The sequence below is a fragment of the Oreochromis niloticus genome, linkage group LG7, assembly GCF_001858045.2.
Source record: "Oreochromis niloticus isolate F11D_XX linkage group LG7, O_niloticus_UMD_NMBU, whole genome shotgun sequence".
Classification (NCBI taxonomy): domain Eukaryota; kingdom Metazoa; phylum Chordata; class Actinopteri; order Cichliformes; family Cichlidae; genus Oreochromis; species Oreochromis niloticus.
In genome coordinates, this window is record NC_031972.2 from 37,120,242 (window position 1) to 37,134,122 (window position 13,881).

At 42.1% G+C, this 13,881-nt stretch overlaps 1 protein-coding gene and 4 non-coding genes across 5 annotated transcripts; all 5 read left to right on the top strand.

The window, feature by feature from the left end:
• Window positions 1-2,247: 2,247 nt before the first annotated feature.
• On the top strand, window positions 2,248-6,497 carry rpl17 (ribosomal protein L17). The gene is made up of 7 exons (XM_003453607.4): window positions 2,248-2,337; window positions 2,721-2,770; window positions 2,949-2,989; window positions 4,279-4,413; window positions 4,596-4,694; window positions 5,870-6,061; window positions 6,419-6,497. Exons 2-7 carry the CDS (start codon window positions 2,731-2,733, stop codon window positions 6,464-6,466), a joined length of 555 nt encoding a protein of 184 aa, XP_003453655.1. The 5' UTR covers window positions 2,248-2,337; window positions 2,721-2,730; the 3' UTR covers window positions 6,467-6,497.
• LOC112847615 (small nucleolar RNA SNORD58) lies at window positions 2,813-2,882 on the top strand. The gene has a single exon (XR_003221252.1). It is a non-coding gene; the product is annotated as a small nucleolar RNA SNORD58 (small nucleolar RNA).
• LOC112847612 (small nucleolar RNA SNORD58) lies at window positions 4,449-4,516 on the top strand. Its single transcript, XR_003221249.1, has one exon. It is a non-coding gene; the product is annotated as a small nucleolar RNA SNORD58 (small nucleolar RNA).
• Window positions 5,569-5,635, top strand: LOC112847614 (small nucleolar RNA SNORD58). Its single transcript, XR_003221251.1, has one exon. It is a non-coding gene; the product is annotated as a small nucleolar RNA SNORD58 (small nucleolar RNA).
• Window positions 6,282-6,349, top strand: LOC112847613 (small nucleolar RNA SNORD58). The gene has a single exon (XR_003221250.1). It is a non-coding gene; the product is annotated as a small nucleolar RNA SNORD58 (small nucleolar RNA).
• Window positions 6,498-13,881: the final 7,384 nt, after the last annotated feature.

Below are 13,881 nucleotides of genomic sequence, written 5' to 3' on the forward strand. Positions count from 1 at the left end.
TTATAAGTCGAGCAGATATCCACACAAAAACCTTTAAAATGTTAAAAACTGTATCAGTTTCACTCCTGTCACAGCATCAGTGTGGTGGATTTATCACAGTGGGAATAGCCTACAGCAGTTTCAAATCTGTGACATAGAGGAGCAGAAACTAACGCTGGTAGTTTGATCTGGTTATCGTCACTAACAAAGTGCATTCTGGGTAAGCCTATTTTTATAAAAGAATCAGGAGGCCGAGCTGAAGATCTTTGTGAGTGAGTGAGAGGGGCTGAGATGGTTTGAGCACGTGCAGACGAGGGAGGGTGGAGGATGAGTTGCCAGGTATTTATCCAGTCAGTACTGTGGTGGAGACTCACTGAAACCAGGAATGAATGTAGCTTCAAATTTTAGTGGAAGAGTCCAATTTGTTTTTCCATCTTATCTTGTAATGATGTGTCATGCGCAAAAGCATCAGAAGAGCCAACTCTCATCGAGTGAGAGCCGGATCACAACTTTGTTGTGTTGCCACAGTATTTAACTGTCTTCCCAGATACATCGCACACACCATAATTTCTATGCTGAACGTAAACGCAGTTATAATCTGTGAACAAAGTCAAGATTGCGTGTTTTGTGGTCTACAGTGATCCCTCGTTTATCGCGGGAGTTATGTTCTAAAAATAACCCGCGATAGGTGAAATCCACGAAGTAGTCAGCTTCATTTTTTACAATTATTATAGATGTTTTAAGGCTGTAAAACCCCTCACTACACACTTTATACACTTTTCACATACAGGCATCAGCATTTTCACACTTTTCTCTTGTTTAAACACTCTCAAAGTTCATACCTTTGTAGAAAAATAAGTCCAGTATTATAGAATGAAACCAAAGATCAAACCATGTTTTCACGTCCAGAACATGGGAATAGAGCAGCTGCGAGAGAATTCAACATCAATGAATCAATGGTACGGAAAGAAGAATAAGTTAAATAAAGTTTGACTTATCTGACTGTTTTGTTTTGCTTAATGCACCTTATGGTCCGAAAAATATGCTAACTTCTACATTCCATTAGCATGTCCAGAAGTCCAACTCTGCGTTTCACGGTGCAACACATTTCGTCGACATTGTTGTGTTTGTTGGGGAGAAAACTTACAAACATACAGTACAGCACTTTATGTAAATTTGACAAGTTAAATGCATTCTGTACTGTACAGGAGACACAGCACGGAGGAGATTGATTGACAATGGTCTACAGCCGATCAGGACGTAGAACACAATGAGCTGCAAAAAAAAAAAAAGCATGCAAAATTGCACACAAAAAATCCACGAAACAGTGAGACCGCAAAAGGTGAACCGAGTTATAGCGAGGGAACACTGTACTGTTTTGTGCCTCGGGTTTCTCATTGACTCACACCCTTGTGGAGGCGTAGCATCCACATGAGTGAGAAGCAGAAGGTGATTGTAGTTCCTATCAACAGGGTATTGCCGACTATCCCGCTAATTGCGGAGTTTACTTTTGTCTGTATGTCATATTTATGCTTAAAAACAAATTTAATCAAAGTAGATATTATAATTTCAATTTCAATTCGTATGGGAATTGATCCTGCAACATGAAATGCTGGTATTGGAAGTATTGATATTCCCCAGTCAGTGAGTGAGACAGTAGACTGTGGTGAGAATGAGAGTCTAAGTGCATCGCAAAAATACATAAATATGACTGACACCCGTAAACAAAGGAGCATCTGGCTGCAGTATAAAGAAGAAGCTGAGGCATTTGATTATTCTGAATGTCAACCTGCACTGAGGACATACTGTTTGGCTGCTGAGTTTGGTTCTGTTTCTGTTCTGTGGATTTGTTTGCAGTGCTTTGTTTATGTGTTGAATTCAAATCAAAAGTTAAATTAAAATATTATACAAAAGTAAGAATGCCTGCTTTTGTAACAGAACAAATACACAATATTAGGCAATTATAAGGCATCTCATAAAAACTCTAAATGCAAAAGGGTTTATCAACACACAGAGCATTCATATTTGTCAAACATGAGGCTACAGATGATAATAAATCAAGAGCCATTTGGGAGCCAAAAGTGCCAGCTCTTCTTTGGGATTCCTGCCACAACAGCTGGCTCTCTGAAAAGAGACAAACTTCCGATCACTATTATCGTGTTTACGTCATAATCCCACGGGAAAACTATTTTTCTTTTGATTTAAAGTGTGAAATACCACCCCCTGCTGTCCATTCCGCCTCACTGCGCCCCGAGCGCCGTCCTCCTCCTCACCGCCAGGGGGCGGTAACCCTCACAGGAAGGCAGAAGTAGAGGAGCGCCGTCCGGGTGTCTTCCTCTTCCTTCCGCGGCCTCAGAGGTAGGAGTTCTGTCCCGCTCATGAAGCGGCGAATCCGTGTTAAATCTGAGTAAATATACTGCATCCTGCGTTGTAAGACGCTAGATTGTGTCAGCTGTGTGTAAATGTGTGCGCTGATGGTTGAATTGTGTGTCTGGAGCCATTAAATTAAATTTTATTAAGATATTTGCGGAGACGCCGGGTTGGTGGCTCCGGCGGCTGTCCGCCATGTTGGCTCCGTGTGGCGTGTATAGGAGTTGTAAAGCGGTCCTAGCAGCTCTTTTTCTCCGTGTTTGTGGGGTTTAAAGCTGTTTAACGTCACCTGCGATCTCTCGGTGCTGTCTGAGATGGTCTTACTTGCTGTGTGCTATCCTGAGGAGACTAACGTGTGCCTCTTCTTACAGATATCTGACAATGGTCCGCTACTCTCTCGACCCCGAGAACCCGACTAAATGTGAGTAAAGGTGAACTTAAGCTATGTGTGGGGGTTAGCTAGTGGCCGTGATGACCTCTTAGGACACCTTTGGATTCCACATGAAAACAAACTAATGACACAACTGAGCTGCTGCATTCACTGGTGGAGTGATCCGAGTCGTTGCTGTGGGTGCTAACGGCTTCTCTCTGTCTTTCAGCATGCAAGTCGAGGGGATCCAACCTCCGGGTGCACTTCAAGGTAAGAGTCCACATGTGGGCACAGACCAAGGGGATCACAGGGTTCATCTGTAGTCTCACGCGTGTCCATGATAAAGTAGCTTCTCTCAGGTGTGAAGGTGTGTAGAGGCTCAGAGTAGGCAGGTAGGTTACATGAGCAGCAGCAGGGTTCTGAATCTGGGCTCTAATAACTCATTAAACACACGTGGATGTGGGTTCAGTGTAATATGGTGCTCTGACTCAGTAGAGAAAATAAATCCATAAAATGGTCCCATCTTACTTCAGAGTTATGAAACTGTGTGAATGGCTAGTTGTCGTGGGGAATAATGGGAGATGCACTGAAATGTTTTATGCTCTTGCATTATGTGTCTATCTGTGATCCCAGCCAATAGAAACACTCTGTACTGTGGTCAGTTTATTTCACGCAGATGCGTTTGTCCCTCCAGTTTTTCCACTTCCTCACACCCAGTTTGAGTGATCCTTACATTGATGCTGTGGTTATTAGTCCTGATAGAAGTGATTATGGTTCTCTCACTGATACATGTAAAAACCACACAGGAGGGGTCAGTGGTGTTTATGAGCTGTCTGTCAGGTGTAGTTAAATATCCTTCGAGGTTGATGTCTCGCTGAAGCATAAACCTCAGTGAGGTCTGTTCATTAGAGCTTCAGGTAACAGCATGAGCCTGGTTTCTGTGAACAGCCCAGGTTGTGTGGAGCTCTGCTTCAGCTGCAGAATGTGTGAGATGTCTGAAAATAACTGGTGACACTTTTAATCTCACTTTTGAATACAGGTGTAATCCTCCTGTACTTAAATAGAATTTCTGTGTATTTAATTTTATTTAAGTTAATATTTAAACTTAGATACTTAAAGCTCTGCTCCCAAGGATAAGGAGTGAATAAGTCAGGATTTTACAGGAAAAATAAATAACTGTGAACGTCTTGAGTAACGTTTGTCATGTGTTTAGAAATGTTGAATAGACAATCTGCTGTGATTGAATGAGCTCCTGGTCTAATGTTTATGTCAGTGGGAAGAGCTCTAGTTTTAAAGATGGCTGCAGGGTTTGTTTGGCTGTGGATTAAAGAGACTTGGTTTTCTGTCGTATCAATCAGATCGCACAGATTCTCTGATGGTTTATGTTTGCCTCCCCTAAAATCTATAAACACGTTCAACTTTCATTAAATCTAATGTGACCGCCGAGGCCCTCAGAACTGACCCGACATCTGGACATCATGCTGATGTCATGAAGGTTACGACATAAAGGTGCCACTTTGCTGATCCGGTCTCTGACCAGTCTGTGTCCTCACTTTCAGAACACCCGTGAGACGGCCCAGGCCATCAAAGGCATGCACATTCGCAAGGCTAACAAGTACCTGAGGGACGTCATCGTCAAGCACCAGTGCGTCCCCTTCCGCCGCTACAACGGCGGCGTCGGCCGCTGTGCTCAGGTGAGATCCCAGCGAGCGTGGCATCACTCTGACAGCTGCAGTGATGACCTTCTTAGGACACCTTTGGATTAAAGATGAAACTAAATCTAATGATCTGAGCAGCAGCGAAGGTGGCCGGAGTAACCCCGCCTCTGAGCTTGGAGGCATGGTCTAAAAACACCTTTGATGTTTTCTGTTTTCAGGCCAAACAGCACGGCTGGACCCAGGGACGCTGGCCCAAGAAGAGCGCCGAGTTCCTCCTGCACATGCTCAAGAATGCCGAGAGCAATGCTGAGCTGAAGGTGAGGTCATGAGGAGGGGAGGGACCAACGGGTGTAGCAAGCAGACAGAGAGATGGACGCCCTGGAACACACTTTTATATTGAAAGGATCGATTCCAATTTAATCAGCAGGTCTCACCTGTCTGTCTGCAGCTTTAAACACCTGAAACTGTGCTAGTGATGTGCAAAGTAGTTTGTGTGATCGGACCGTTGTTAGTTTTCTAAATGTGTCGTCTCTTAAGTAGTGTGCATGTCAGTGTCACATTAATAAACAATATTTGTTTATTTTAAGGATAAAGCCCAAATGTTGGGACTATTCTGTAAATGAGTTAGCTGTCTTATGCCTGTGCTGAGTCATAGCCCCTCTGTATGGCATGAGGCTGTAACATCAGGATCCATCTTGCTGTTTCCCAGACGCAGTTTTCTGTACTGCCTCTGTGACGTCCTTGAACTCATCACGCTGTTTTTATGAACTAAAGGAGCCGTGGCAGCTGTGACTTATCGACAGCTTTAATCTCACATTTTAACTTGGTTCTCAAACTGAACACTAATATTTTTCTCTCAATGATACTCTGTCGTGTGTTTCAACTTCTTAAACATGACAGAATATCCACATTTAGTCTAAATCCATTGATCACATCTGGATTTTGTTGGTCCAACAGAAAGCAGGTCTCTGAGGACACTGGCTTTGATTTCATGAAGTTATGACACAAGAGCGTTCTTTAAGTTTAAAATGATGATCTGCATCGTGACATCAGCCTGCAGGTGTCGATCACAGGCAGGCTTTAGGGAGGTGGAGCTTCCACATGAGGGCAGGCGGGGACGTTGAGATGACCCTGAGCTCAGTTTCAGCTCTGTGGAGCTGGTTGTTGTTGAGCTGATCGGTGAGCAACAGATTGCAGTGATGACCATTTAGGACACCTTTGTATGAACCATGAAAAGAACAATTACAGTCTGAGCAATCTGAGAATCGCAGACAGCTGGAACGAGAGGACAACACTACTTTAATGATCACATGCTTCAGGCCTCGGTTTCTCGGGTGATGTTTAGTCTTCATCTCCGAATGTTTGGAAGCAAGAGGCCAACCAATCAGAGCCTTTGATTAATAAATGATTAATATCTGATGATTTTAGCTTTGAAAGGACCAATGGGCGTCTATTTTCTCGCGGTGGTTCTGACCCGTGTTTGTGCTTTCAGGGTCTGGACGTGGACTCTCTGGTCATCGAGCACATCCAGGTCAACAAGGCGCCAAAGATGAGGAGGCGTACGTACCGTGCCCACGGCCGCATCAACCCCTACATGAGCTCGCCGTGCCACATTGAGATGATCCTGACAGAAAAGGAGCAGATCGTCCCCAAGCCCGAGGAGGAGGTCGCCCAGAAGAAAAAGGTGAGCACGTGGAGAGGGAAGCACGAGGGGTGGGGCTTCAAACATGCAGCACGGAGCAGGGTTAGGGGCCAAATTAAAGTTGGCTTAGTCTCTGGGGACCCGGAGAGCTGCGATTTCCCTTTTACTGAAGGTCCCATGAATGCCATAGCGAGCGCAGTGAATCCTGCTCCTCCGGCTGTACGTCTGAACCCGTCACCTTCCTCCTGCTCTTCATCATCTGTCGCAGTGATGACTCCTTAGGACACCTTTGGATTCTCCATGAAAACAACCCTGTTAAAACTGAGCGACCGTCTGCCAAGGCAGCGGCGCCAACTCTCTGATCGATGATGTCATAACCCTGCCTCTCTCTCTCTGCAGGTTTCACAGAAGAAGCTGAAGAAGCAGAAGCTGATGGCACGCGAGTAAAATTCTAATAAACCTGAAACTTGTTATGAGAGAAGACTCGGACTCATTTCTTTCACCAAGCGTTCCTGTTGCTCCTTCAAAATAAACCTCAGCTGCTGCTTTAGCAGCCCAGCTGATGGGTTCTTCCTCTCTGTGCCTTTCAAAATGAAAGCCCATTAAGCCTACTGTGACGTGTTTACAACACTGATTAAAATAAAGTTCTTTTATTTTACTGGATATGTAATTCACAGAGCTGAAAATGATATTCCAGCAGCAGATGCAGAATAAAAGTTTACAATAAACATGATATAAATATCAATGCCACAGTGAGGGTCTGAACTGTGAGTGCAGCTGTTTATAACGATAAAAATGAGCGTAAAGAAGAGTTATGAGGTATTGAAGCAGCAGGTTCAGGTTCATCCACCTGTGCTGGGGTTCATTTCACCCTCCTGTGGTCATGTGACAGGTGTTGAGCAAACGTGATTCCGGCCGTTTTTGAGGGTTGAATTCGTTGAAGTAGAATCTGTCTGCAGGAGGTGATGAGGCCTCTCCAGTTCAAAGAGCTTTAGGAGGCAGGTCGAGGCAGGTGTGCGTGAGTTCCTGGACCCAGAATCGGTGAACTGCATTTAGAGCAGGGGTGTCCAACTCCAGGCCTCAAGGGCCGGTGTTCTGTAAGTTTTAGATGTGTTCATGATCCAACACTGCTGATTTAAATGGCTAAATTACTTCCTCAACATGTCTTGAAGTTCTTCAGAGGCCTGATAATAAACTAATCATTTGATTCAGGTGTGTTGACCAAGGGTGATATCTAAAACCTGCAGGACAGTTCTCTGACCAACGCAAAGGATAAATTTTGTAGATTTTACATTGTTGCAGTACAAGATGGGAAATGGTGTCTCACTAATTTAGAAGATCATGCCTTGAGAAATAGTTTGCTGCTTTAAGAAAAAAAAAAGCCCTCCGTAAAGCTAGAACATCTTACTATTCATCACTGATTAAAGAAAGTAAGAACAACCCCTAGGTTTCTCAAAAAGTCTGCGTTCTGTTGAGCCAACCATTCCTTTAACGTTAACTAGTAATGACTTCATGAACTTCTTTACAAATTAACCGTTAGAGAAAAAATTACTCATGATCATTTCACAGATGTACCATTACCTACAGCTACTTTCAGTACCATTGATATTTATTTAGAATTTTCTTCTCCAATTGATCTTTCTGAGTTAACTTCAGTAATTACTTCTGCCAAACCATCAACGTGTCTTTTAGACAGTGTTGGGAAGGTTACTTTTAAAATGTATTCCACTACAGATTACAGGATACATGCCCCAAAATGTATTTTGTAACGTATTCCGTTACGTTACTCAATGAGAGTAACGTATTCTGAATACTTTGGATTGCTTAATATATTATCATGCTTTTTACAACTGCATGAATGTACTATTGCTGTGTGATTTATTACTATTACTGAAGGTTACTCGCCATAGCAATACCAACTAGATTTTTACATCTTAATATAAAAGGAGTAACAGTAGGTGGACATTAGGTAAGGCTGCACTTTTTGCAGCGATCTCATATAGAAAACTGTTCCGTGCGTCTATAAAACAGGTTCGCGGCTCTGAACCGTAGTTAAGGGACCTCTGGCTAATACGTCAGGTTCTGTGTCGGGCTTGTAACCAAAACCTAGCTTTACTTTGTTGTCTGGGTCAACTTTGCTAGTGAGAGACAGAGAGAGGCGTTGAAAGGCTGCTCCAATGGAACTTATTGTTTCGGAGGAAAACACGAACACAGTGTACAGTCGAGTCTTAATAGCTTACTTACAGCTGGACTACACTGCCCATGAGGCTACTTTCTTTAGGGCTATGCCTGTAACACTGCCTATTGCCTTCATATTAAATCATTATTTGAAAAATAATTTTAAACAATGTTTCTTCACGTTATTATGCGGGCCGCAAGTAGAAGTGACATGGGCCGCAAGATTGAGACACAGGCGTTAGAGCCTCATAATGCGTGTTTTGTTTGGGTTTCCACCAGCGCGGAATTATCAAAAATAGAGAGGGCATAGCCTAACATATGAAACAGGAAAAGACCGTAGTGTAATATATTTATTTCAACAAAGTAACTGTATTCTGAATACCACCTTTTTAAATGGTAACATAATGGAATACAGTTACTCATATTTTGTATTTTAAATACTTTTAAATACTTAATTCAATTCAATTTTATTTATATAACGCCAAATCACAACAAGTCGCCTCAAGGCGCTTCATAGGTATAGAGAAAAACCCAACAATCATATGACCCCCTATGAGCAAGCACTTTGGCGACAGTGGGAAGGAAAAACTCCCTTTTAACAGGAAGAAACCTCCGGCAGAACCAGGCTCAGGGAGGGACGGCCATCTGCTGCGACCAGTTGATCCTCTAAATTTGTGACATGCCATTTCCTCTCCAGCTTACGAGTTATCTGCTTTAGGCTATGTGTTTGAGAATTATACCACGGAGTCAAGTACTTCTGATTTGAGACCTTAGTTTTCACAGGAGCTACAGTATCCAGAGTCATACGTAGTGAGGAGGTAAAATTATTAACAAGATAATCGACCTCTGTTGGAGTAGCGTTCAGGTAGCTGCTCTGCTCTATGTTGGTACAGGGCATTGAAGATGATAACAGTGGGTGGATTATATTCTTAAACTTAGTTACAGCACTTTCAGAAAGACATCTACTGTGATAAAGTCTACTCTCCACTGCTGTGTAATCAATTATTGTAAATGTAAATGTTATCAGGAAATGATCAGACAGCAGAGGGTTTTCAGGAAACACTGTTAAATGTTCAGTTTCTATGCCATATGTTAAAACAAGATCTAGAGTGTGATTAAAGTGGTGGGTGGGTTCTTTTACATTTTGAGAGAAGCCAATTGAGTCTAATAACAGATTAAATGCAATGTTGAGGCTGTCATTTTTAGCATCTACATGGATGTTAAAATCACCCACAATAATTATTTTATCTGAGCTGAGCACTAAATCAGTTAAAAAGTCTGAGAAATCAGACAGAAACTCTGTGTAAGGCCCAGGTGGACGATAGATGATAACAAGTAAGACTGGTTTCTGAGTTTTACAGCTGGGGTGGACGAGGCTAAGCATCAGGCTTTCAAATGAATTAAAAGTCTGTCTTGGTCTTTCGTTGATTGATAGGCTGGTGTGAAAAATTGCTGCCACACCGCCCCCTCGGCCTGTGCGTCGAGATTTCTAGTAGTTAGAATGACTCGGGGGTGTTGATTCATTTAAACTAACATAATCATCCGGCTGCAACCAGGTTTCTGTAAGGCAGAGTAAATCGATTTGTTGATCAATTATTAAGTCATGTACTAACAGAGACTTGGAGGAGAGAGACCTAATATTTAATAATCCACATTTCACTGTTTTACTCTTTGGTTCAGATGTGGATACTGTATTGTTCTTTCTTTGTGATTTTTTATGTTTAAGTTGTTTATTGCTGGTTTTTAGTTTGTTTTTTGTCTGTTTGGGAGCTGACACAGTCTCAATGGAGATGGGTTTTTTGGGGGGTAGCAGGAGGAGAGAAGCTGCAGAGAGGCGTGTAAGACTGCAACTCTGCTTCCTGGTCCCAACTCTGGATAGTCATATTTTGGGGGGTTTAATAAATTTGTCCATATTTCTAGAAATGAGAGCTGCTCCATCCAAAGTGGGATGGATGCCGTCTCTCCTAACAAGACCAGGTTTCCTCCAGAAGGTTTGCCAATTATCTATGAAGCCCACATCGTTTCTAACGCCGGTACATGTATTTCGTTACTCCCCAACACTGCTTTTGGGGAGTAACGACCGGGAGGAGGACCCGGGGCAAACCCAGGACACGCTGGAGAGTTTATATCTCTTGGCTGGCCTGTGAACGCTTTGGTGTTCCCCCGGACAAGCTGGAGGAGGTGGCTGGGGATAGGGAAGTCTGGGCTTCTCTGCTTGGGCTGCTGCCCCCTCGACCCGGCCCCGAATAAACGGAAAAAAATGGGTAGATGGATGGATCTTTAATATGATCAACACATCTTTTATAATTGGCTGTGTACCACAGGCCTTAAACCGTTACTTAAAAATCCATCTCTTGACCAAGCGACTTAGCTAATTACAGGCCAATCTCCAAGCATTCCTTTCATCTCAAAAATCCTTGAAAGAGTAGTTGTCAAACAGCTAACAGATCATCTGCAGAGGAATGGCTTATTTGAAGAGTTTCAGTCAGGTTTCAGAGCTCATCACAGCACAGAAACAGCTTTAGTGAAGGTTACAAATGATCTTCTTATGGCCTCTGACAGTGGACTCATCTGTGTGCTTGTCCTGCTAGACCTCAGTGCTGCGTTTGATACTGTTGATCATAATATCCTATTAGAGCGATTAGAACATGCTGTAGGTATTACAGGTACTGCGCTGCAGTGGTTTGTATCATATCTATCTAATAGACTCCAATTTGTTCAAGTAAATGGAGAGTCCTCTTCACACACTAAGGTCAATTATGGTGTTCCACAGGGTTCAGTGCTAGGACCAATTCTATTTACATTATACATGATTCCCTTAGGCAATATCATCAGAAGGCATAGCATATATTTTCACTGCTACAAAGATTCGTGCGATCGTGGCTCAAGAGTTGGGTGTTCGCCTTGTAATCGGAAGGTTGCCGGTTCGAGCCCCGGCTTGGACATTCTCGGTCGTTGTATCCTTGGGCAAGACACTTTACCCGTTGCCTACTGGTGGTGGTCAGAGGGCCCGGTGGCGCCAGTGTCCGGCAGCCTCGCCTCTGTCAGTGCGCCCCAGGGTGGCTGTGGCTACAATGTAGTTTGCCATCACCAGTGTGTGAATGTGTGTGTGGGTGACTGGTTTTGTAAAGCGCTTTGGGGTCCTTAGGGACTAGTAAAAGCGCTATACAAATACAGGCCATTTACTCTGGTTGACATTGCTTTGACCTCCAGTAACACTGTGAGGAACCTTGGAACCTTGGAACCATGCTGAGGTTAATTATGGTGTTCCACAGGGTTCGGTGCTAGGACCAATTCTGTTTACATTATGCTTCCCCTAGGCAGCATCATTAGAAGACATAGCATAAATTTTCACTGCTAGGCAGATGACACCCAGCTCTATCTATCCATGAAGCCAGGTAACACACACCAATTAGTTAAACTGCAGGAATGTCTTAAAGACATAAAGACCTGGATGGCCGCTAACTTTCTGCTTCTTAATTCAGATAAAACTGAGGTCATTGTACTCGGCCCTGAAAATCTTAGAAATATGGTATCTAACCAGATTCTTACTCTGGATGGCATTACCTTGGCCTCCAGTAATACTGCGAGGAACCTTGGAGTCATTTTTGACCAGGACATGTCCTTCAACGCACATATTAAACAAATATGTAGGAGTTCTTTCTTCCATTTGCGCAATATCTTTAAAATTAGAAATATCCTGTCTCAGAGTGACGCTGAAAAACTAGTTCATGCATTCATTACTTCCAGGCTGGACTACTGTAATTCATTATTATCAGGATGTCCTAAAAACTCGCTGAAAAGCCTTCAGCTAATCCAAAATGCTGCAGCAAGAGTACTGACAGGGAATAGAAAGAGAGAGCAGATTTCTCCTATACTGGCTTCCCTTCATTGGCTTCCTGTTAAATCCAGAATTTAAAATCCTGCTCCTCACATACAAGGTCTTAAATAATCAGGCTGCATCTTATCTTAATGACCTTGTAGTACCATATCGCCCTATTAGAGCACTTCGCTCATGCACTGCAGGCTTACTTGTTGTCCCTATAGTATTTAAAAGTAGAATGGGAGGCAGAGCCTTCAGTTTTCAGGCCCCTCTTCTATGGAACCAGCTTCCAGTTTGGATTCAGGGGACAGACACTATCTCTACTTTCAAGATTAGGCTTAAAACTTTCCTTTTTGCTAAAGCATATAGTTAGGGCTGGATCAGGTGACCCTAAATCCTCCTTTAGTTACGCTGCTGTGTTGTGAGTTATGTTGCTGTGATTTGATGATATATAAATAAAACTGAATTGAAATCTTTAGGGTCCCACAGTCTGAGAAACAGTGAGACAGCTCGACGTGTTAATCCTGATCACTGTGATTTATTATAAAATAATGCAAACAAACTCTTCAAAGGTATTTATTGAGTTTCACTGTAGGATTAAATCTTTATGTGAGTGTAAAGTTGAGCTCAGTGAAGTCAAAGAGAAGGCATCTCTGTCCAGTCTCAGTGTTTCTGTGACAAGTTCATAAACTCATAAACACTAAACTGCAGCTGCTGGTCGTGAACTCAGCTGACTTCATGTTTACAGGATTTACACATATGTATTCAACACTGTAGGATTTTTATACAGGTAGCTTCATTTAGCTGATTACAAGGCACGTGGATAAAATGAACCCTGTGTGCTGACACAGTCTGACCAGAGGGGGGCGCCTGCGCACTGCTGATTTTGTGTTTCAGTCTCTTTCAGCAAATTGAAGCATCTTCCTGATCGTCATCATAACACAACACCATAATTTAATATGTCCAGCTGCTCCAGATTACTTTATTATTTCTCTCAAACAATTCTCTTATCAAAAATACAAAATCAATAAACTTATAAAGAGAATCTGAGGTCTGTCGCGGTAAATTTATTATTTATTTAAATGCATCAAGTCTGAAATATTATTATTAATTATTAGTAGTTTATTGTAATCAATAACACATTTTCTCAAAGATTCAAAGATTTAAAAACAAAATTGTTTGTTGAATTAAAGGATTTTCAAAACATAATTTAATTACTGTTATTAGCAGCAGTATTATGTCTCTGTAATGTGGTAACACTGGGTGAACTTAAAAGTACTCAAAGTAATCTATTACATCTAAACTAAAGTAACCTGAAATCAGTGTTGTACAAATCAAGCAGTGCTTCATATTTTCCATGTTTTGTGTTAATGATCAGCTGTGATGTCATCACTCTATACAGGAGCAGAGGTTTGAAGTTTAGGAAAATGGAAGCAATAAAACAGATATTTTACTTTATTAGTTTTTTATTCTTATTTATCACTGTAGGCCTACTAGATTTAATTAATTCATTAATTAAAAACTACTAAAGCCTCATTTTTCCTGAGTCGAGTCTGCAGGCTGCTGTGTAGTCTGAGAGGTCAAATCCAGGGCTGGGTGTGACATCACTTCCTGTTACTGTTTTCTGTGACTGATTTGTTTCTGGCTCTGTCACACTTACATGTTAGAGGAACAAACAGGAAAATCTGCCCCACATCTGCCAGAGGGTGGGGTTTATTTTGTTTCAACGACAATGACAGGTATTCAAAAAAAAAAAAGAAAGATAATATATTAATAATATATTATAAATGATCATATTTTCACCTCAGTATTTATATTAGAGGTGAACATCATTATTGTTGATTATTAATTTTTTGAGGAT